At 36.1% G+C, this 25,186-nt stretch overlaps 1 protein-coding gene across 4 annotated transcripts; it reads right to left on the reverse strand.

Moving 5' to 3' along the window:
* Positions 1-756: 756 nt before the first annotated feature.
* LOC128013966 (paired amphipathic helix protein Sin3a) lies at positions 757-25,093 on the reverse strand. 4 transcript variants are annotated; one of them, XM_052597174.1, is made up of 21 exons: positions 24,961-25,093; positions 22,540-22,751; positions 17,609-17,797; positions 17,405-17,511; positions 16,933-17,230; positions 14,919-15,167; positions 14,685-14,837; positions 13,298-13,453; positions 13,088-13,174; positions 12,878-12,996; positions 12,221-12,431; positions 12,004-12,120; positions 11,696-11,934; positions 10,593-10,776; positions 9,919-10,501; positions 9,597-9,766; positions 6,587-6,760; positions 6,410-6,502; positions 5,545-5,639; positions 4,162-4,357; positions 757-2,234 (listed from the first exon to the last, which is right to left on the reverse strand). In XM_052597174.1, the coding sequence occupies exons 2-21, from the start codon at positions 22,717-22,719 to the stop codon at positions 2,004-2,006; spliced, it is 3,831 nt and encodes a 1,276-aa protein (XP_052453134.1). In that variant the 5' UTR covers positions 22,720-22,751; positions 24,961-25,093; the 3' UTR covers positions 757-2,003. The 4 variants fall into 4 exon arrangements, with proteins under 4 accessions (XP_052453134.1, XP_052453136.1, XP_052453133.1 ...); XM_052597176.1 differs by having other exon boundaries at positions 24,607-24,962; XM_052597173.1 differs by lacking the exon at positions 24,961-25,093 and adding an exon at positions 23,323-23,849.
* Between the last annotated feature and the right edge of the window lie 93 nt (positions 25,094-25,186).

The following is a 25,186-nucleotide window of genomic DNA, read 5'->3' on the forward strand; positions in this document are numbered from 1 at the left end:
CTCTCTCTCTCTCTCACACACACACACACCTCAGACAGCGCAGTCTCGCTCTCTCTCGTTAGCTCTCTGCAGGAGACACACAGCACCTGTCAAGTCACAGACACACACAACAATCTGGGTCACTCTGACTGGGCCGAAGAAAAAGCACCATCCTTCACTTGTCCAAAACAATTCTGTCTAGTCTAACAAACATACACACAGTCAGACAGGGTCTGCCGAGAAAAACATAGACTGGATGAATTATTTTGCACCTTCCACATCCAAAGATGATTGTTTTGCTGTCTGCTTATCGATTTTACGTAAACACGCATACCAACTGCTATGTAAAAATAATTATCTTATTGATATGAATGCTGATATAGGCTAGATGAATGGAAATGATAACAGACACCTTTCTTCAGGCATTGCAGACAAATAGTAATAGATTAAAATAAAGTGTAAAAGCCATGACTGGAAAGAAAGAGAAAGAACGTTTTAGAATAGACTACTAGATTTTTGCAGTATGCAGTATGTATGAATTTAGTATAAATTTAAATATGTAGACAATAGTATATATATATATATATATATATTTTATATATCTATCATTGTGCATTGCCTCATTGTGTATTGCCTTTTGTATATAATTGCATTTTGCATTGCCTCCTGGTGGCCACAGATGACAATTACACCCTGATCACCAACATAAACTCAGTGCATGCATTTCAGCAAATAAAAATTTTGCACAACATGAATAATTCAAAAACAAGCCAGATGTTTATGCTACAAATGTAATTTTTTTATTCATTTAAATAATATGCAAATAAAGGGTCTATAATGATCCACAGAAAAGACATGCTTTGTGACTCATTTTTAAAATGTGTATATATATTTATATTTAGATTTGTCCAGCAGAAATCTATCCAGAGTGAAGACTGAAACCTCTGACAACGATAGAGAAGACCTTTACATTCATAAGAGTTGTGTCTGCGTGTGTTTGCCAGAGGACACGGCTGAAGGTCCATCCAAAATGGTCAGTGATAAAAGTGTACAGAAACGAGATCCATATTCAAACTTCAAAAATTAAAATGCTTTTTTTTTTCTTATAAAAACTTCCATTGCAAAAACAAGAACCTGGATACATTTCTACTTGGCAAAATTAACATTTTACTAATAAAAAAGAAAAGAAAAAAGGAAGACAGAGTAGAAGAGCAAAAGGAAACACACAAAAGGAGAAAGAAAACAAACCCGACCTTAATAATCGACTCCCTTTGGTAAAATTTGTGATAAACCATCCTATCATCGTTTTCCATGTGGTTCCCGCTTTTTTTCCTCCCTAAACGCCACACTGAAGCACTAAACAACACACATCTGGCATAAAAAAGGTCTGGTGATATTTACACTGTATTTACAAAACTGTTGAAACTATGAGTGTGTGTGTTTCACAGGTCATGTTCACTGTACGCTGGTGCATGGAGCAGATAGAAGTGTGTTTTCTGATTCATAACGCCTTCACACAGGCCTTGGATTTGTATTGCCTATACATATTTAAGTAAAAACAGATTTTTTTCATTCTAATATTACTGTTATTTAAATCACACTTCAGATTTTCATTCTCTGAAATGAATGATGTGGCAGAATAAATCTCTTAAAGTCACGTTAAAGTTAAGTGCACTTATCCAGAAACGGTTTTGTTTTTTGTTTTCGTAAAAAGTCTGATTCAGACTTTTCCGCCACTTTTTCTCAGATCTGCTGCCTGTTTTAACTATCAAAAACCAGTGAACACACTCGACTGGCGTTCAAGAGATGCATGGAGTCTTATATATGTATCGGATCAGTGGACTGGTCTACGGTAAGGGCTGTGCTGATTGGTCCGGGCTGGGTTTGACTGACAGGTCTTCAACCCCGTGCTTTTTGGGACTGGGCGACCTGCGTTTCTACAGGAACAGCTTATAAAAAAAGGAAAACAAAAACACTGTTAAAAATCTCACATCGCCACTGAGCTCCGCCCCTTTCTGCTGATGTCACGGGCTCTTGTGGGCACTGCCGTACTGGACCCTGTACTTATTAATGCGCTGGAAGTTAAGGGTCTCGGGGTCACAGGTGGTGGAGCAGGGCACCAGTCCCTCCCGCCTTTCTCCCATGAGCCACTTGCTGGTTTCAGCAGCCATGTCTCTGGTCACGTGCTCCTTCACCCAGCGCTGAGTCCAGGTGTGAAAGCGCTGGTGCAGACGTGTGCTCACTCGCTCGTGAGACTGAGAGAGAGAGAGAGTGAGAGAGAGAGAGCGCCAGAGCGGTGAGTTGATGTGCTGAGAGACGAGTAACGGCTTTTCTCATCAAGTACTAACGTAAAAATGCAAAAAAAAATTGATGATTACATTTTTTTTTTTAATAATAATTATTATTATTATTATTATTATTATTATTATTATTATTATTATTATTTATATATATATATATATATATATATATATATATATATATATATATATATATATATATATATATATATATATATATATATATCTATATATATCTATATCTATATATATATATATATATATATTAGAGGTGCTCCGATCACGATCGGCCGATCGTTATGCGTATCTCCTCAGTAAAGCCGGTTTTCTAATCAGCGGTGCGTGATTTCACATAGAGCAGCTGTTACTACACAGAGCCGTTGTTAATAGAGAAGATGCGCAAATCACGTTAATTTTCAGCGTTTATTGGCGCATCTTCTCAGTTAACAACGGCTCTGTGTAGTAACAGCTGATCTATGTGAAATCACGCACCTGATGGAATTAACCGCTGATTAGAAAACCGGCTTTACTGACGAGATGCGCATAACGATCGGCCGATCGTGATCGCAGCACCCCTAATATATATATATTATTTTTCACCCATCGGCAACTAAGATGACAAATTTTTACTGCACATAAATTTTGACACATGCAATTATACAATAATAATACAATATAATACAGTCAATATAAATATTAAATCCTACTAATATAATATTCTATTAATATTATTAATATCCATATTAGCAACAATTATTTTATTACACAAACTGAGAATGTATTTCTTTATATTAAATATACACAACATAAACGCAAAATGTAAATTATTATCTTATATAAAACCATCAATTTAAATATTAAATCCTATCAATATTCTATCCTTTTAAATACTATTAATGTAAAGATTAATACTAATGGGCATGAAGGTAAAAAAATTTCACAAATTGACAGTGCATACAATTTTTTATTGTGAATATTAATGCTATTGGTGACAAAGGAAACAATATAGCAAAAATTGACAAACACACACACAAATATTAAATCCTGCTAATATCCTATCTTATTATTAATTTGAATTTAAATATTTAAATGCATATTAGTAACAAGAGGAAAGAATTATATTGCACATAAACTGAGATTGTAATTAAGTATATTAAATGCATAAAACATAACTTCAAAATGAGAATGTATTAAATATATAAAACTATCAATTTATATATTCAATCTGATCAATATCTCATTCTTTTAATACGATTAATGTAAATATTAAAACTATTGGTGACAAACAAAAGAACAAATATTGCACAAATTGACAGTGTGCATAATTACATTATTATGTTCCAATATAAATTCGTATTAATATAAATATTAACTATCACTTTTAGACCATAATATAAATATTAAAATCCATTTTGGCAACAAACAATCAGAGGTTCAATTGTTAAATAATATGAATCCGCAGTTTCATACTAATCATTTTTGTATATTTAAATAAATAAGTGAGATGTTAGACTTCATGTTTTTAAAACCCTGTAAAATCTGATGTAACCAAACTGCAACCAATATAAAATGTCAAAATTTACACAAAAAAACAGTGGAGGGGACAAGGTGAGTTATAGATGTGCTAGTTCATGTGATAAAAAAAAAAAGAGAAGGCTTGTATCATAAATGTGAACTAGATATTGATATGCACCGATGTGATATTTGTTATTTATATGGGTATTCAGTTTTTTAAGTGCACAAATGAACAAAACAAATTAAATGGCTCAAAAAAACTGGAGACAATTCTTTCATATTAGACATTAAGAGAAAATCAGTGTTGGGGAATATTAAAACATGACTGAGACTGTAATCAGTTATCGTGGTGTGTGTGTGATCGTACCTGCTGGGCTCTCAGGAGCGCGGTGCGTCTGTACATGTAATCCTCAGATTTGAAGACGTACACCATCTTATAGGAGTTGAGTTTGAACATGCACTCCATTTTCATGCTGTCTGCGTTCTCTTTTCTGCCGCAGTCCTTCACTTCCTTTTCCTGAGACTCACAGCTCCGCTGACGCTTACGGATCCGCCGCAGGTTCCTACACAAACAGAGGAGGAGGATGACAAACCAATAGTATTTACCTCCACAAACTCCTCTGCTGCATGTAAACTAAGGGGTGTCAAACTCAGTTCCTGGAGGGCCACAGTCCTGCACGGTTTAGATTGAACCCTAATTAAAGGGGGGGTGAAATGCTCGTTTTCACTCAATATCCTGTTAATCTTGAGTACCTATAGAGTAGTACTGCATCCTTCATAACTCCAAAAAGTCTTTATTTTTATTATATTTGTAAGAGAAAGATAGTCTGTACCGATTTTTCCCGGAAAAACACGAGCGCCTAGAGGCGTGACGTGTGGGCGGAGCTAAAGAATCACGAGCGCCAGTAGGCTTTTGAGTTCAGAGCATGTGGAAGCTGTGACACAGATCCAGAGGCTGAAATTTAACAAGAGCAGCATCAGCAAAGGCGGTATGCTATGTGGTATGTACTGAAACTGTATATATTTGCTTAGCGGTTTTGGAAAATGACTAAGTTCCACTTTATGTCGTCTTTTTTTTTTTTTTAAGCTGTATATGTGGAAAGTGCAGTTTGATGACAACATCGCATGTTGTTTACTTGATGTGCTTACGCACTGATACCTAAGTTAACAACACAGAGATATTTGAAGCAGTTTTACTCACCGCCTGCGGTTCCAACACACGATCGTGACCCTTTTCCGTTGGGACTGCATTATCCTTAAGAAATAAACGATGTGCAATCCGAAATGCAGGGAACAAACAAAAACACTTGCACAACTCTGTTGATGCTCTGTAAAAAAGGACCCATATAAGGAAATTCCGCTCCATCTAACGTCACACAGAGCCATACTCGAAAAAAACTTTCCGAAACTTGTGACAAACCGGAAGAGGTTTTTTTGGAACAAAAATACTCCTTTAAACGTACAACTTAATTTTTGAAACTTTGTCCATGTTTAGCATGGGAATCCAACTCTTTAACAGTGTAAAAAACTCACTATGCATGAAATAGCATTTCACCCCCCCTTTAAACACAGCTGATCCGGCTCATCTAATCAGTTAGGCTTATCTGAAAACGTCATGGTATGTGTGTTGGAGCAGGGCAGGGCTGTGGCCCTCTGGGAACTGAGTTTGACACCCCTGATGTAAACCGTCTGAATGCTGAGATTCAGTGGATGGGAAGTTCAGGGGTCAGGGGTCACAAACACAGCGTACCTTGGCAGAAACACAGGCTTTTGAGACAGATGATCCCTCAGGTCTGGAGATGAGAAATCTGTCGACAGATACCGCGCAACGTAATCCGACCAGCGCTACATGTGACCAAGAGAATGGGGAAAATCAATTACATTTGAAATGTTTTATGAATACTATTCTTAAAAATAAACACTGAATAGTTTTATTTTAGTTCCAGTGAAATGCTATCATTTATTTTATTATTATTTTTTTCCATTTTAATTAAGTAATTTTCAAAAAAAAAAATATTGTGTCTATATATATTTTTTACTTTAAGTGAAAATGAGAAATACTGTTTTGGCAACTAGTTATTGAAAAAAGTTAAAAATTTTATCTAGTTTTATTTCAGTTAACATTTATTTCAAGTAACAAAAATTATGTTTTTTTTTGTGATTTTAGTTTCAAGTAACTATAATAACCCTGGAACTGAAGAATAATAGCAGATCTGGATTTGACTTTTACATTTTATTAATTATTATTAATATTATTATATTAAATAACAATAATATAATTATTACTACATTTATTTTTTTAAATAATAATAATAAAAAAATCCTTTATATATAATATTAAATTATTTGTATACATAATTAACTCATTCATTCTATTATTACTTAATTTAAATGTTTTCATTTATTGATTTTTGTTTTAAATGCATTTCATTGCTCTTTTGTTGATTTTGATTACTTCTTTTGTCCTCATTTGTAAGCTGCTTTGGATAAAAGCATCTTCTAAATGACTAAAATGTAAACGTAAAATCACTACAACATTTCAATTCGGTCTAAAATGACACTAGTGTGTACGTTCGCGTCCCTGTTTGATCCGTGAATCAGTCGGTGAAGCTCACCTCGATCTCCATTGGCCCCTCTGAGTTCTCCTCCTCTGTGTCCAGCAGCTCCATCGTTAGCTGAACGTTCCCTCGGTTCTTCAGAAACATCATCTAGAGCGAGAGAAAGAGAGATTCCAGACTCTTAATACCGCGAGACTCTCTCTGTGTGGCCTTCTCTAGCGCTCAGAGCTCTACCTTGAAGCAGTTCTCGTCAGACATGAGCTGCTCGGCCTTGCGCTGGTAGGACACTTCCGCCGGCGCCCTGCTGCTCTGAGTCAGCAGAGATCCACCGGTGGCTGAGTGGCTGCTCTCACTCAGGTACAGTTCTGTGACCTGAACACAGATCTCCTCGCTCACTATGTGCTGGAGCTACAGTTACAGACAGAGAGAAAGAGAGATTTTCATCACTTACAAGGCAGATCAAGGATTTTAAAATTTTAGAGGAATCCAACTCATCTTTTGAGACACAGTACTGTGAAGGTTTTGATTTCTATGGAACTTGGTTCAAAGTGCAGAAAGATCATTTATTACTATTTTCATAAGAAAATCATTTTTTGTTAAATTTAATGTATAAAAGGGGAATAAAAAAGTAAAAAAGATCATACAAAATAAATCAACAAATTCCATAAATTGAGAAAAATACCATAATTCTATGCATTTCAAACAAGCCACTTTCATAATGTTAATTTGTTCTGTTATTCACGGTATTCATTATTTATTGACTTTATATATTTTTTCACATTTTTTTGATGTCTAAAAATATAAAATTAATTTTTTTTTTCATAATAAGAATTTAACATTTAGCAAATTAACAATTTAAATTATAATAAAAATTAAGAAAAAATTTATATAAAGATACAAATACACACGTGTATGTGTGTGTGTGTGTATATATATATATATATATATATATATATATATATATATACACACATTATGCAAACAAAAACTTATTTTGGGTTGTGATTAATCATGATTAATAGTTTGACGGCACTAATATATATATATATATATATATATATATATATATATATATATATATATATATATATATATATATATATATATATATATATAAAGAATTGAGCGCATAAATGAGCATACTTTAAAGAAACCGAGCTTTTCGGTTTTGCAAATCCTTTTTTAATTGATTTTAAGAAATATTCTAATATTCTGAGACACTGAGCTGTAAGCTTTAATTATATATATATATATATATATATATATATATATATATATATATATATATATATATATATATATATATATATATATATTTTAAATAAAACAATTAAAATAACCTTTTGAAATGTTTTACTTTACATATTATGAATCTAGAATAGTGGTGGGTGGTATGACAAAAAATTTATATCATGGTATTTTTCAAAATTATACCAGTTTCATGGTATATGGTGGTATTTTTTTTTTTTCATGCATGACCGGATGTAAACCACATTTTCTACTGATTGAGAGAGGAAATAGGCTAGTGCAGTAGATTGACTTAGATTGCCCCGTTTTACTGTCATGAGGAGTGAATATTGTTACCAGGACATGTTAACCAGGAATCACTCTCATTTATAATCGCGACATCGTCTGATGAAACCAACATGCATGTACAGTATATGCATGTTGAGCGGCAATGTGGTTGTTCTGGCTATATTACCTAATTGTCCCATGCAGCTCACTGCCTGCATTTTGCACTAATTTATTGGCGACTCGGCTGTGGTGCGGCCAACTGAAAGCAATGCTGCACAGAACAGACCCTGAGAGAGACCACACTGCGGCGGAGAGTCAGACCTCATGCTCGCGGGGTAGCACTGGCGACATCTTACAACTGAATCATAGATATGATGCATCACTTTATATATTCTATGGAAGAAAGTTGCGCTAGTGTGTATGACGTGCCGGAGCTGATGGCAGTGGGGGGTGGATATGTCAATGACGGGTTCTTCTGTGTCATCATGTTCTACTAGTTCTACAGCTTCTGTTTCGGAACTTTCACACTTTGAAACACATACAGCTGTGCCTCGCCACAGTGCAACGGGGAAAAGAGACCCCTCTCAAACTTAAAGGTATAGGTTATAGGATCTGCAGCTAGAGGGCGCATTACCAAAACAATAACAATCGCGTGGTTTGATGAAGCTAAGGAGGAGCGTGGAATGATGGGATTTGTTGTCTTCTACCCAACAGCTTACGGCCACCAATCAGACGGGAAGATAAATCATGGATTTATTGCGAGTTCAGCGATTTGCGCGAGTAGATTACATACAAAGTCAATGCGAAGACGCGATCAGACTATGGATCAGACGCGATGCCCCGCGTTTGGCGTGTATTCCCCCCTAATACTAATCTTATTGATCGTTATAATAGCATACGTTGTCTGTAAAGATACAAATCAAAACAACTCACCTGTTGAACCCACTAAAACACAAGCGAGATCGGCATCTCTTTCTAGCTGAAGTTTATGGCGAAGCTACTTCCGCATTTGTCCACGCCATTTGTCAGTAAAGGCGGTAACAAATTGAAACTAACATCATTGACAGGCGACTGCACTGTCCGTGTCACTGTTTAGAATGGGAATTTCTCATGATTTACAAGTAGTTGAAAACATTAGAGATATTGTTAGTAATCAGCTGGACAAAATATATAACACTAGCCTAGTGGTTTTTGTATATGTTACTGCAAATATCTTACAAATTGTACCTTTAAGTAACACATATATGTATTGTGGTATTTAAAAAAAAAAAAAAGTATATTTTAATATCATAAGAAAAATAAACACTGGTATTCGGAATGAACCGATATACCGCCCAGCAATAATCTAGAATATATGAAAGTTTCACTTTTTTAAATGTTTTTTAAACTTTTTCACAATATTCTAATTTAATGAGATGCACCCATATGTATGTATCTATATTTTTTCAATATATCTGTGGAAGTTTTTTTTTTTTTTGTAGCTAATTTTTTTTTTATAATATACTTTATATTATTATTATTTACATATTTTATTTTTACAATTTTGATTTATAATGAATATATTATATAAGAAAAGAAGTCTAAATCTATAATATAATAAAGAGACTAGAACTATACTATAAACATTAAGGCAAAAAAAAAAAAATCTAATATGATCACTTCAAAGCATGTTTTTTTTAGGCATGACATGCAAAAGCACTGTTATGACTTTGGGTTTGGGCAGACGGACCTGTCTGACTATGTTCTGGATCAGCTTGTCCACAGTGAAGGCGATGTAGGCGTGAATGGTGAACATCTCTCGGAGCGAATCCTCGTACTGAGACGCCTCCATATTCCCATCCAGCAGACTCCGCACCATCTCCAGAAACACCGAGTAATAATCCTCCACATCTATGTCCACTGAAAGAGAGAGCGAGAGTGTCTAAAACCAGTCCAACAAACATCCACCAGACTTCAAAAATCAACACGAAAATGTTCCTGATCTTACTGTGCACAATTCGTCAGCTATTCTGATCAAACAATTGTTAAAGTTAGCCGGTTTGATCACTCACTGGGCTCCTTCAGGCGCAGCTGGATGGCAGTGTTGTCATTCTTGTCCCGTTTGAGTCCGAGCACCTCCCTCTCCCACTCGCGCTCCCTCAGGTCCTCTTCGATCTGTCGTTCAGCCTGCGCATAGAGCCGCAGCAGACGCGAGCACAGAGTGTGGTGCAGCCGGAGGAAGATGTACCAGTTGTTATTCACATAAAACAGATTATACGCGTCCTCGCAGGAGCGCAGCCGCTGAGCCGTGGACGAGCTAAACAGCAGTTTGGACTTTGTCGGGCTGCCGCTAACGCCTCCCGTTAGCCCGTTGTGCTTCCTGGATGCCTCCTCGTCCAGGTCCATGTCTTCTTCATCATCGTCTTCCTCAGAGGGAGGAAACACTCCTCTTTGGGAGAACAGCATGTCGGGGATGAAGTGGTAGATGATCTGTTTAATCTTGTGTTTGTCCTCTTTGTTGATGCTGCTCTGGCGCTTCACGTAATGAATGATTAGCGCCGCCGCGTCCTCCAGGATCTGACGGTCCTCGTAGGTCAGAGTCAGGTGAGGCCCGCTCGGACACGCACTGTTGTCCTCCGAAACCTGTTCCTGCCGCTAAACGCACACACAACCATCAATCAAGTTTCTCTGAGAGGAAAAACAAAAAAACCTTTTAACTTCTTCTAGAGGATAAAGAGCGTCTCACCTCATCAAAGATGCTCTCGATCTCGTTGAGAAGTGTTTTTGAGCGCAGCACCTTAGTGTCGTTCTGTTTGAAGTTAATGCCTTGATGGTCCAGAGACTTTAGGTAGTATTTCTCATTCTGCTCTCTCCAGATCTTGTTAAAACCCCTTTGAGCTTCACGCCACTCTTCCTCCTTCAGCTTTAGCCTGAGACGCACAATGAGAAGATGGATATTTACCATAGGTTAAAATAACTTGATTTCAACAACAACAAAACTTTAATAGCTACAATTTAGATATTGGAAACAGCTAAATAAGAACAAACACTGGCAATAAAATGAAATGAAATAACAGCTTTAAAACCCCACATTGGTCAACTATTATTTTTGGATAATCTAGTATAATAATAAAATAAAATATAAAATAAATAACATTATTGATAATTGCTAAACCACTACTGATTAAAATAAAATAAAATAATACAAATAAAACAAACATTAATCTATTTATTAAATAAGATATATATATTAATACAAGAAATAAAATGAATGAATGAATAAATACTTAAAATAAAATTCATAAAAAAAAAAAAAAAAAAAAAAAAAAAATCTGAAAAATCCAAACTGGTGAATTACTAAATTTGAATAATATAATATAATATAATAAACCCAATAATGGTATATAAATAATACAATAAAGTTAGTTAAAATCAAATACATTAAAAATAATAAATAAATAAATTTAAATAAATAAATGTATATATATAATGTCCTAGAGTAATTATAAAGTTATATTATTGCCGATGTCTGGGACAGGAAATAATTAAATTACAATAAATGCATTTAAAATATTTGGAAAAACGCACACTATTCAAGCACCAAGTAGAAATAATATACTACACTGTAATATAATAAAGATCCCTTGAGGTCCACTTCCCTGCAGAGCTTCTCTTCAGCCCTAATCAAACACACCTGAACTAACTAATCAAGGGCTTGGGGATCACTAGAAAGCTACAGGACGGTTAGGCTGGAGATAAACTCTGCAGGAAAGTGGACCTCGAGGGCCAGAGTCAAAATCTTCTGATGTACGTAATGCAGCAGGCCTTTTGAAGCCCATTTTCTCGAACCTCTTGAGTACAATGGGAACAGACACTGCCGGATTCTTCTTCAGTCCGTCGATGATGTCCAGAGCTTTGTCTCCATATATCCTCTGGATGGCTTTCCTGTGGATGATCTCCGAGCAGCCGCCCAGAGCGTTGTCCAGTCTGAACTTCGCCTGCTCTTCCGCAGACATCCGAGACAGCTTCTTCTGCACCGCCTCCAGCACACGAATGGTGGCCAGGTTGGTTTCCAATACGACATCCAGCTGGAGTCGACGACATCGTTAGCAAGAGTTACATCACAACAGCAAGTGAAACCAGTAAAAGTGTCTCACCTCGAATCGCTCGTCCTCACACCTGTACATGTGCTCTTCATACTGAGTCTTCTTGGAGCTGACGAAGGTCGAGTCCTCAGACCAGGAGGGGAAGGAAACCCAGGTATCATTCAGCACCTGATGCAGCCACAAAGAACCAGTTTCTGAATAAAAGCTTGTGTCACATGATGCATGCTCATTATTAAGAAGCTGCTGTTAGCGGGAAATCCTCTCTTACCTCTTTACAGAGTGATGTTCTTCCTGTGCATTTGGGAAGCTGGTAGCTCTTGGGTAAAGCTCGATAACTAGATCCCAGACGCTTGCATGAAGCGTAGTCAATTTCCATGGCAATTCCTTCAGTGGCTCTTTCTTTTGGGTACCTCTCCAGATGGGACATCTCCTTATATCCAAGGAAGTTCTTAAACCAAGAGAACAGCTCAGGAAATTTGCTGGGGAAAAATGGGTTAATTAGTTCAAACACAAACCCACGCAAGCAAAATAAATAATGGAGGCAGCTTTGTAATAAATACAAAAATAAATAAAACTAAAAATGAATGGCAAAACAAATCTACCTACTGCAACATTTCAGGAAATAAATATAATCCAAAAAAAATGAATTAATGAATGGTGAAAATGCTAAACACTCTTGCTAAATAATTTATAGGGCAGCTTTGCAAAAAAAATAATTAATAAAAGATGAATTAAAATAAAACAAAAGATTATTCCCAAAAATGAATGGAAATAAATAAAAAGATACATTTAATAAATATAAAACAATTAAAAAATAAAAGATAAAATAAATGTATTTTTATATGAAATTAAGATAAAAAATAATAATAATAAATAAATAAAATAGAATAACATACAATTAAAATTCACTTCAAACTGGACTTACCCCAAGAATGGAACGACAAGTTGAACCAGCTCAGCACGAGAAATAATTTCTTCATTAAAAATGATCAGGCACCGCAGAAAGTTGTCATATGCTTCAGCACTTCGTAAAGCTTTCCGCACCTACGAATGCATCCATAATGCAGTCAAGACTTGAGATAAAAACAACCTGCGTATTACATCAGCTTCCCTGCGTTAACCCAAAGCAACTCACTTTGTCAAAGAAAAGAGACTCCGTTCCTCCATGTTTGCCAGATTCTGCCACGGATGGATCTTTGATATTCATTAACTTGAGCTTTTTCTGAGAAGAAGAAGAAAAAAAAAGTGGAAAAAAAGTCAGATATCAAGAAACTATGCCAAATGCTATGAAATTCATTCAGTATATAATGAAAGGTATTTCCATGAATTAGAGGATTTTCTGCACCTTCACAGGTGGGGTGACGGCTGAAGTCGAGTGCTTGCGTATCTGGCAGCTGTTCTGATTGGGCCTCTGCTTGTTATTGAGCTGTGGTTTCTTGGCCGTTCCACCGTGATCGTTACGCACAGATTCAGCTTTCTCTGCTGTCGTCTTGCTCAGCAGCTAGAGGGAGTTCAGAGCAGGAAACCTCATTTTTACTTAGTACTAAAATCAAAACTACAACTGAAATACAAATTTAGTTTGAGCATTTCCCTCGCATTTACGAATAACAATTGATCGAAAAGTAATTAGGAGCATGTGTGCGATTCAAATTAAGTTTTATGAAATGTAATTCTGAAATCCCCTTAAATGGTATTAAATCCTATAAATTAACATTTCATCAACTTAATTAAACGTACAATTTCAATTTAAAGGTAGAAAAACAGTAATTGTGATACATCCTAAAGTGATAATTAAACATCAAAATGCCATTATATAATGAAATATATAAAAAAATAAACAAATATGGTAACTATTTAACATATCCTTGAAAAAAAGGTATTAATTTCTTTCAAAAAAAAAAAAAAAAACATACCACAAACTTTTGAACAGTAGTGTATATTGTTATAAAAATGTTAGAACTTTTTATTCATCAAAGAATCCGGAAAAAGTATTATATGTTCCAAAAAAGAATGCATATTAGAATGATTTCTGAAGGTTCATGTGACACTGAAACTGGAGTAATTATGCTGAAAATTCAGCTTTGCTTGACAGGAATAAATTACATTTTAAAGTATATAAAAAAAATAAAAATAAAAAAAAAACATTTTTACAATTGTAATAATATTTTACAATATTATGTTTTTTTTATTATCAAAAAAGCTCTTGAGCATAAGAAAAAAAACCTATAAAAATCTTACTGACCTCAAAGTTCTAAACGATATAAAAAAATTAAATAATTACAAACAACAGTTTGAAGCAGAAACATTTAAAATAATGTAGTTTTGTATTATTATAAGTTAAATAATCCTGCTTGTAGATGTCTCCTTGTATCCCTATATATGAAAAAAAATAATGTAACCATTATTTGATAAATTTCATTTGATAAATTGGTTCAATTTTCAACTTCTGTGAACATGTGCTCACTGGGAAAAAAAGTTAATCATTAAGCCCTGAATTAATAAGCTTCAAAATAACAACTTAAAAGTATTGAAATATTTATAAAAAAATTATAACAGAATCTCAATAACACTAAAATATCAGAAAACCAGATTAAACTGACCCTGAACTTCTGAAAATGACAGTTAATTATTTTCGGTTAGACAAAGTTTAGATTAAAAGATTGTAAATCTGGAGTAATGTATCCGTCCAGTGGGCGGAGTCAGAGTGGAGGCGGAGCCTCGGTCAAACTCACCACAGAGCTGTTGGCGTCCGGCAGGAACTGTCCAAACTCAGAGAGCAGATCCTCCTGGTTTTTGAAGAGTTGGGCCACCTCAGCGTAAACTTCCTGTTCAGTCAGAGCTGGGGTGTAACTCCCGCCCGCTTCTTTAGCATTACGCTGCTCCTTCTGATTAACGAAACAAGTATATGCGTAAGTGGACTGTGAATTATAATTCGTTTGTGAAGTGTTTTCAGTTTTCTGCCCAACCTGGTACTTGTGCAGGATCTCGAGAAAGGATTTGTAGATGTTAGGCTGGCCCTGGAAGCGGTTCTTAATCTTGTTGACGTAGCTGATGGCGTGGTTGAACTCCACGGGCTGGTTGTTCTGCAGCGGCGGGGCGGTGGGCATGCTGTTGACGGGGGTGAGGGGCTGCAGCGGGGGCGAACGCGGGGACGCATAGGGAGGGATGGACGGATTGGGATGACTGCTCGGAGTCAGAGCTGGAGACTGCAGTGGCTGGAGAGAGATGGAAAAATATCAGTGATGTAAACCAAGGTATATGCAGGGTTTTTACATTTACATTTAGCAGAAGCTTTTATCCAAAGCGACTTACAAATGAGGACAATCATATTTAAGACTTAAGACAGCCACAAATAAAACATTACTGTATAATCATATAAAACAAACCCATAACATCTAAACACTGAAACTGGTTAACCAAAAAAAAGTGTTATGCATAATGCAAAACTTTTAATTACAAAAAGCCAGGAATCTCTGGGACTCTTATTTTGAAATGTCATTGCTGACTTAAGTGCTACTTTCTAGCTGATCATTCAAATGGATGAGGGAGATAAAATATTCACTGTTACCATCATCTACAACATATTCCAATATAAAAGCCAATAGTTAATTGACAAATTATTATTTCAAGTAAACACTTGCCATAAATGCGCAGTATTCAATGACTGCAAACTTCTCTGAAAACTTAACTTTTTGACTTTGAATGCATAGCGCTCATTTAATTAAATAATTACCTTTTGAAGTTTAATAATCATATTAAGTTTAGTGATTCTTGTTTTTTTTTCTATCCCTAAATGTAATGCTGCTTAAAATGACCATTTTAAGCAGTGTTAAAGCAGTGGCTTCTATAACCATTTAAACGGATATTGTACTTGTATTAAAAAAATAAAAAATTAAACCATGAAAAACAATTAATTGAAAAAAAGTAAACATTAACTGATATATGCTGATACTGACTTTATTATTGAATTGATGTATTAAAATATCTAAAACTAAAACTAAAATTAATATAAACTAGATGTAATTTTTTTTACAAAAACAACAATTATTGCAAAATTATTAAATATATAATATGAATTAAAGGTACAGTTTATAGGACCTGCCACTAGAGGGCGCACTACCAAAACAATAACAATCTCGTGGTTTGTTGACGCTAAGAAGGAGCGTAGAATGATGGGATTTGTTGTCTTCTACCCAACCGCTGATGGACATCAATCAGACGGAAAGATAAACCAAGGATTTAACAGATGAGGTTAAGTTTTTATAAATGTTGTGCCTGATGTCATAACAGACGCGTCCTCATGCCGGTCTAGAGACACGATGCCCCGTGTTTGCGTGTATGGCCCATAATACTAATCTTGTTGGTTGTTATAATAGCATACGATTTCTGGAAAGATATGAATCAAAACAACTCACCTGTCGAGTAAAACACAAGTTTACGGGAGCTGTCCTTGTCGACAGAACCAGCGGCAGACGGTAAACGGTAATTATGTTCCATGAATAAGTAACACAATCCACCATAAAACGTGCAAAAAGTAAATAAGGAACTGCTTGAAGCAAGCAAGTGGTTTACTGGACGCTAGACATTACTTCCGTATTTGTCCATGACACTGTTGTCATGTAGTTTCTACGTCAGTAAAGGTGGTAACAAAGGGTAACAAACGTCAATGCCCCGTGTCAAGGTTTAAAATGGGAATTTTCTCATGATTTACACGTAGTTGAAAACATTAGAGATATTGTTAGTAATCAGCTGTACAAAATATATAACACTAGCCTATTTTACTGCAAATATCTTAGAAAATTGTACCTTTAACTATAATAGTATCTCAATGATACTAAAATAACACTGTATTTAAGACATTTTAAATTGTAATTGTATACATACATGAAGAAACGTTTTTTTTAAAAGACATTTTAGGGACCCACAGGACCTTGTGAACATGAACCCTGTAAATAAGCTTTACTTTTTTAGTCTGAGTACCTTGTTTTTCGGTGTGGGTTGGGCGGGGGGTGTGGATGCCAGGCTGGGAGGGTTTGCAGGGATCTGGTTCTGGAGCTGTGGTGGCGGTGGAGGCGGTGGTCTGGTGGGGATGTTCTGCACAGAGATGCCGTGAGGTGTGATGTGGTGGATCTGACCGGGTGTGGTCACGTTAACCAGGTCATTGGTCTGAACTTCAATCTTGTATCCCGGCGGAAGAAACGTGTTAAACCCCATAATGAGATCAGGGTGACCCTTAAAGAGCTGCGACACCCTGCTGATTACGCCCGGGGTGTCAATACTGCAGAATGAGAAAGAGAGATTTTTCGAAATGATTATGATTAACTAATGTTTTTTATTTTTTATTTGATCAATTAAAAAAAGTATGATTTTTTTCCGCAAGGGCGCATTAACAGTAAAGATATTTAAAGCATACAAGTTAGAATTGTGATGTTTCACACGTGAATAAACTCACCTCTGAGATTTAAACTCTTTCATGATATCCAAGAAATCATTGTAGACGTGTGGTTGATTGCCAAACTGTAGCTTCACCTGGTCCAGGTAAGACAGGGCGTCCTCCACCTGTAGGAAGGGAACGACAATCCAGTTTATCTCACGTACACAGCTGCTATTGCAGGACTGCATTGGTTTGACTCCCAAACACGAAATCCCATCCCACCTTGAGTCTCTGGAACTGCTGCTGCCCCTGTGCAGATGCGGAGGGGGTGGGCGGGTGACTGTGGCCCTGCACTGGCACGGGACCGTGGGCCTGGACCGCTGCCAGACCATGATGATGAGCACCACTGTGGGCCGCCGCCGGACTGGGTGTGTGACTGTGACCACTTGAGCTTTGGGCCACTGTGGACACCTATGATCAGAAATGGTGCGAAGATCTGAGTTATGTGGAGCCTCTGTGAGATTCGGTCTAAGCAAAATTACTATATACACTGTATAATAGTAATATAAATATATAAACACCGGCAGCGAGAGGAATATCAACAGTCTTCATTTTGTTAACCAAGACGAAAAATCTTTTTCTGATTGACAGAATTTTTTTCTGTGACTAAGACGAAAAGTTGACGATCTAAAACTAATATCTGATGACAAAATTATGATGGAATTTATGCCGCGTCCTCGTTAACTAGACAAGACTGGACTATAATGTTATTTGAGGACTACCCGACATTCAAAATGCATCCTATAGGCTATTGTCCTTCAAAATGTGCGTCCCTATCATCGGATTGCGATCGGATAAGGGGCATTCGTATATCTAGTCAGTATAGCAGCCAGTGGATGGATAGACTAATAAAACACGAACTAGTGATCTGAAACAATGAGCTTAGCACCCTAAGGGGTAGGGATAAGGTAATTAGACATCATGTTTTTCCCGGGAGTCACAATTCGTTGTCGATTAACTTATAGTTAGTGAAGACGTGCTAGGCGGAATTGCGCTGATAGAAATGTTTTCTCTCGCGCGCACATGCTCCACTTCCTCAGTTCTCATATACAGCGCACAATCAGTTCTCAGGGCTCAAATACACATATAACAGTCCAAATGTTTACCATGTAGAGTATCTCAAGTAAATACAATCTGTTATGGATTACCGTATTTTTCGGACTATAAGTCGCACTCAAGTATAAGTCGCATCAGTCCAAAAAAACGTCATGACAAAGAAAAAAAACATAAGTCGCACTGGACTATAAGTCGCATTTATTTAGAACCAAGAAACAAGAACCAAGAGAAAACATTACAGTCTACAGCCGCGAGAGGGTTCATGTCAGATTAATTTTGTAAAATAAGTCGCACCTGACTATAAGTAGCAGGACCAGCCAAACTATGAAAAAAGGTGCGACTTATAGTCTTATAGGGTGGGTGAATGTGAACAGGTGGGGGAAAACTGAACACATCAGTATTTCATGCATGCCTTCCTTCTTAAAAGGACAGAATTCCAAATTAAATACCTATCTGTCATTAATGTTAAACAACAAAAATAAATGTAATAAATAAATGTTAAATAAATGTATACATGTTAAGTAAAACCTACTGTATCTGAAAAATGAGTTTAATTTGTATCTCTATTGTATTTGTCTTATTGTGCTGCTGCTTCTTTTTATATATAATAATAATAATAATAATAATAATAATAATATTTGTATAAGTTGCTCCTTTTTCTCTACTGTTAAAGGGATAGTTTAACCAAAAATGAAAATTGTCATAATTTTAAGTTTTTCCAAATTCAGTCCTTGATTCAAATTTCTCATAAGTTTAATTGATTTGGTCTAAGTAGAGAAGAATTAATGATTATTTTAGTTTAAAGACTACAAATAAAAAATAGCTACCAAAATAAATTTTGGTAACTACAGTTTGGCTAAAACCATGACTAAAAGTAATGATTAAAGTTGACAAGAATGCAATGACTTTTTTGTCGACTAAAACTACACTAAATCTATGAAAGACTCAAATGACTAAAATGTGACTAACACTATTAAGCATTTTCGTCTCAAGATAAAGACTAAGACTAAATCAAAAATGCCTGCCAAAATTAACACTGAATATCACACGAGTGCTGTTTGTCCCGAATAGGAGTGCAATTGTGATTTTATACAAAACATTTCAGTAAATCAGAAGTTGATATTATTGTTTATTTTAAACACATTATTGTCTGTTTTTGCTCAATTTTGCCAACAAAAATATTACCTATAAAGCCACAACAGAACTGTTGTGCATCTGTGAGAAACTAAATTATTCCACATTTTGAACGAATCTCATGAATCAATGATTTAAAGTCCTGTTCATAAAGTGAGCCATTTATTGAATTCCTGAATGAATCAGCTGTTTGAACAAATCTAATAAAAAACAGACTCAGACACATTTACTGCCACCTGCTGGCAGTTTTAGTTTCTTAATTAGAGTATTATTTCATGAAAAAGGGGGAGTTCACCCCAATAATTTTAAGTGTCGTAATTTACTCAATCCTGAATGACTTCATTTCTTTTGTTGAACATAAAAGAAGGTATTTTGAAGATTGTTGGTAACAAAGCTGTTTCGGTTACCAATGACTTCCACTGCATGAACAAAAAAGAACAAAAAGGACATGTTTCTCAAATTATCTTCTTTTATGTTCCATAGTTTATGTTTTTTATAACGTTTGTGTGTAATAAATTTGACATTGAATCAAATAAAATATTTGTTTATAAAGCTAGTATTTGTAAGGTCTTTAAATAATCTTTTGGTTGTATTTTCGCAGACAACTGTAATTTGCGATTAAATTAATACATCAACACATCATGTAATTAATTAGATTTTTTTAGATTTTTTTAAAAATTATCGACAGACAGCCCTAATATACATATAATCGCAATTTTTTTCTGAAATTAATTGCGCTTAATCCCACCTAACACTAAAGTTTTGAAATACACTTTTATATTGCAATAATCTCAGATTCAACCTTCAAATGAATGGCGAAACAATATAAAGACAGTATTTTTTATTATTATTTGTTAATATTTATGACTGAAGGCGAGTATCACTGATACCAATATTACTGATGTCTCTAGGAAATAGTTTTTTCCGTAATATTTAAACATTGACTAATGCCATTCAGCATTATAGTATAATTGAAAGCTATAAATTTTAACATTAGACTTAAAAAAAAAAAAAAAACTTCATCTTCATATAAACCCATTATTGACCTGTGCCCTTCAGAAAGTAGGTAATATACAGAAATTGAATAAAGCTATCAACCACTAAATACTAAATTAAATATATAGTAATCATTAAAGCTACAAAAGTTATTGATTTCCTCTTTTTCCTTTTATCCTTGATTAATATACTATGACAGAAGCTAGGCTATTAGGTTATTTGGCTGCTATTACTTTAAGAGCTGCTGCTGCTGATCGGGACACAGAAATGATATGAAATGATACACTGTGCGCAGATGCATTTGTGTGTTCTACTGGTAGGGCAGGTAAATCTGTTTTTACTGACATATGGCCTGCGACATCTCATCTGACCTTAGTTCACGGTTATTCTACTGAAGCCCCCTCATCACCTTGTCACCATATACATTTAAGAAATGTATTTGCATGTATAAATATGATTTATATTATATATAACTATAAATACATATTACATATATTCCTTAAATATATACATGTATGAGTGTTGGGGTGCTCCGATCGGGATTTTTGAGGCCGATCACAGAAAGCAATATCTGCTGATCCGATAACCAATACCGATCTTTTTAAAGCCTTCTTTTTATCATGTAGAATATCGATGAGCCAATCAAAATTCTAACACATTTACTCAGGCCTGAATTACATTTTTGAAAATGAATTTCTCTCATATGTGACTCTCATGAGATGATTTATTTTTCTTTTTTTACTTGAGGAGTGGAGGGGGGCATTTTTTTTTTGACATTTTTTAAATAATATATATTTATCTCACCTAAATGTTTGATCATGCACTGTATTTTTGTTTTTACAATTGTGTAATTGATGCACAATAGCTTACACAGCGCAAGCCTGATTTTGTGAGCTGTATGAGAGGTTCACGCATACCAGAAATCTGGTCCTTATTCATGGCTGTTTACCACAAACACTACATTTATCCATTATTTGAATTTTAAATCCAAACATAGTTACTTAAAATGCTTTTTCAACATTGTGATTATTATTATTATTTTATTTTTTTACACAGTACAGTAATACAAGCTTTCATCAGTTATTCGATGCTTTTTACTTTTGCGTTTACTTTTAGACTTATTAAGTTGCTAAAGCAAAACATTTAAACTACTTTTCTTACGTTATCACAAACATTCTGAATTAAAAACTTCCACTGACAGAAACATTCAGCTTTACAGACTTTCCTTTTGCATTTAAATGTTTATTACAAGCAATCCTGCGGTTCATAAAGAACTTTAATTAATAACTTTAAAATGTATTCCTTAAATCTAAAAGTGCGCTGTTACTTTAATTAGTTGGTTTAAACACTGGCAATAATTAAAAAGAAAAAATGCAATTTATAAGCTTAAGTGATGATGCAAGACTGCCATGATAGTGTAAGTGACAATTCCTGTGTCAACCGTGCAGCTCACTTATAGTGCAGACGCGATGTGACTTCAAGCTAATTGCATTTTTGAGAGAGCAAAAGAGCGCGCGGTGATTCACTCACGCTGTTTTTAAAATTATGTCTTATTTTCAATTTACTTGGAGTTATTTAATGAAGTAGTATGAATTGTACCTCACCATTATAATTATTTACAACAACCTTATTTTATTTCAGTCAATTTCCAATGCAACACTTTTCATTTTCCTTTAGTTGTACTAAACTGTAATACTTTAGCAGTACTTAACAAAACTTAAATAACCGAAACTAAAACAAACATTAATAAAAATTATATAGACACTTTTTAAAAGCACTACAAGTAAAATAAAAACAGAAAAAATATAAGAAAAAAACAAATAAACTATAATAGTATGGCAATGATCCTAACATATCATTTTGGCTTCTGGAGATTCTAGAGTCACTCTGGATTAAACTGATGCAAGTGTGAACTCATTCCTTGGAGCTATAATGCATCACAATGGACGGATGGTGTGTGTCTGCACCTGGTATGCCTGGGGAACCGGGTACTGTATTCCGGGGGTAGGCTGCATGGTGTCAGCCACAGCCTCGAATACAGCAGGCGCTGGGGCAAGAACCCTGTGCTGGAAGCCCTCTGTGCTGCCGGGAAGCCGGCGCTGTTGTGGGGTGAACACTGGCTCCTGATCCTCTAAACGCCTCCTCATGCTTTACTCATACTCAAGACGGAAACTAAGACCTGGAACAGACAAGACAAAGACAGCACCTTATTAAATATCATGATTTGGCTGTAGTCCAAACCATTATCAATAATCTACTAGTCTAGACTCTGACTATCTGATGAATAAAGAACACGGCAATGTATATGTACATGCAAACGTATATGATGTGATGATACACATAAGCAATAGAGTGGACATGTATATATATATACATGTGTATGATGTGTATATAAACGTACATGTAAATATGTATGCGGTGTATATATACATGTGCACGGTGAGTGTATGCGTGTATATAAAAGCTTTGGTGTGTATAAATAAGTACGTATATAAATGTATATGGGTGTGCATACATGTGCGCGCGCGTGCGTGTGTGTGCGTGCGTCTCCTGCACATGCAGACAGTTAATGCTAACTTGCTAACCAGCGACTAAAAGTGGCGAATTTTAGTCAGGAATTTCGCTTTTATCAAAGCAACTTGGAAAACTAAAGGTCGGAAGTTTCAGTCTGACAGAAAACCAGCTTACTGACAGGAATAAAAGTTCAGACTTACTGCATAAAACTGGTATTTTATATCTCTGAGACTCACCCGCCTCCGTTAGCTGCGCTTATAGTACACCACGACTGTTAAAATGCCACCTAAATACTAAAACTCACACTGAAAACACCGATAAAACACATGAAAACGGAGTTTAAAATCAAGTTAAATTCCTGTTGAAAACAAGCGCTGAGGAGGGGCGGGGCTAACATAGGCTTTACAAGCCATCTCCACACACTCTGTCTCTGATTGGCTCTTTGCTCAAGAGACGACATTGGGTTGTATGTTAATTGAAGTTCTCGACTGCCACTCAAACAAATATTAACATTGTTTGGGGGGGGGGGGGGTGAACTCTCATACACACACACGCGCATTCCTGAAACTACGAATGGCTTTGAGAAGCATGCACGCTAAATCACTTTTTAGACTGGAGAGTGAGTAGCGATCTGGCCAGACTTAATCTTATTACTCTTTGTGATTTTCCTAATAAAGTCGCGGCATTATATCAGCTCTGGACGCTTTCAGCAACTTCCTGAACTTCCTGCCTGAGGTTACGTCATTTTTACGCCTCCTCCGAAAAGCTGGCCAATCAGACTGAGGTATTTTATTTAAATAACCGCCTCTTACAGAATTCTGGACTCCGATTGGCCAGACGCTCTGACAACGCGTAGAGCATGACGTAAGCCCATAGGGGCGTATACGCGGAAGAATCCTCGATTCTGATTGGTCGGTTGTTCAGAGAGGGCGTTATGTATGACGTGAGGCTCATATTGCCATGCTCCGCCCACGAGAGGCGGGGCTTAAGCCAGTGCCCGGGATTCCTCGCCCCGTCCGCAGTCAGTCAGTCGGAGCTGAGGCTCGCTTATGCGTGTGTGCGCGCCCAGTGTTTCGCTTAAAATACGGACAAAACCCAAAACAACACGAACCAAAACAGCTAAAACTTACAGAATTAACAAGTTCGGACTGATTCTGACGCAAAGCACTCAAATACTCCGCGAGCTCGCGAACGCTATAACACGACACCTAACAAAAGACCCGCGTATAAACATCCTCAAACGTTTATTAAGGACACATTTCATGATCACATGATTTCTGGATTGAACGAGCACGCACGAACACGACACCAGAACCACACACGCCTCTATCATGACATGTTGTCCTTTAGTAATCAGACCCAAAGTCAAAATGGGAACTAAAAAATCTGATCGCATAAACACGGACTCGCTGTGAGATCATGCGAGGATCTAAAATGATGAATCCGATCATACATTACAGCATAAACACAAGATCTAATATTCTTTGTTTACTGGGAGACTGAAGGGGAAAATGTCTAACCGTGTTTGAGCACCTCTCCCCCCCTCCTCCTCCTCCGAACACCAGACAGAGCTACAGATCTGCTTTCAGATCAAAAACAAGTTAAAAAAGCCCCCGGGAAAGCATCGGACACACACAGATTGGTTTGTGTCGCACAACATAGACATACACGTTTCTTTGCTGCTTCAGTTGGCCAAAGCTTTGCCCCCTTTTCTCCCCTTAATGTGCCATGATCGAACGAACAGCTCGATTAACGCACTAAAATCTACTGAGCGACCAGCCCTCTGCAAAAAGCACTTAGACACCAACAGAGACGTACATTCGATTAAAAGAGGACAACATAAATGTGTTTTCTTTCGCCCAGCTGCTACATACCTGCGAAAAGGAGCCTCGCACTCCGGATTCGTGTTTGGAACAAATAGTTGGGAACGCCCCCCTCTCCTCCCATTGGTCTACGTGACCACATGCGTCATCCGGATTTGAATACGACCCGCCAAACGCATATGGGCACAGAAATGCTTTGGATGTACTCCGCACACCTGTTGTATTCCACTACATGTTTTTATTTTCAGTTTGAATTAATATTAAGTCTGAAATGACG

The sequence above is a fragment of the Carassius gibelio genome, chromosome B25 (genome assembly GCF_023724105.1).
Source record: "Carassius gibelio isolate Cgi1373 ecotype wild population from Czech Republic chromosome B25, carGib1.2-hapl.c, whole genome shotgun sequence".
Classification (NCBI taxonomy): domain Eukaryota; kingdom Metazoa; phylum Chordata; class Actinopteri; order Cypriniformes; family Cyprinidae; genus Carassius; species Carassius gibelio.

Bases quoted from the DNA above. Each gene is read 5' to 3' on its own strand.
- LOC128013966 (XM_052597174.1), bottom strand. From the start codon at position 22,719: ATGAGGAGGCGTTTAGAGGATCAGGAGCCAGTGTTCACCCCACAACAG. The intron at 9,767-9,918 runs GTGAGTGATCAA...TCTCTCTTTCAG, and splicing joins GCTGCGCCTGAAGGAGCCCA to TGGACATAGATGTGGAGGAT. The intron at 6,503-6,586 runs GTAGAGCTCTGA...CTCTCGCTCTAG, and splicing joins CTGACGAGAACTGCTTCAAG to ATGATGTTTCTGAAGAACCG.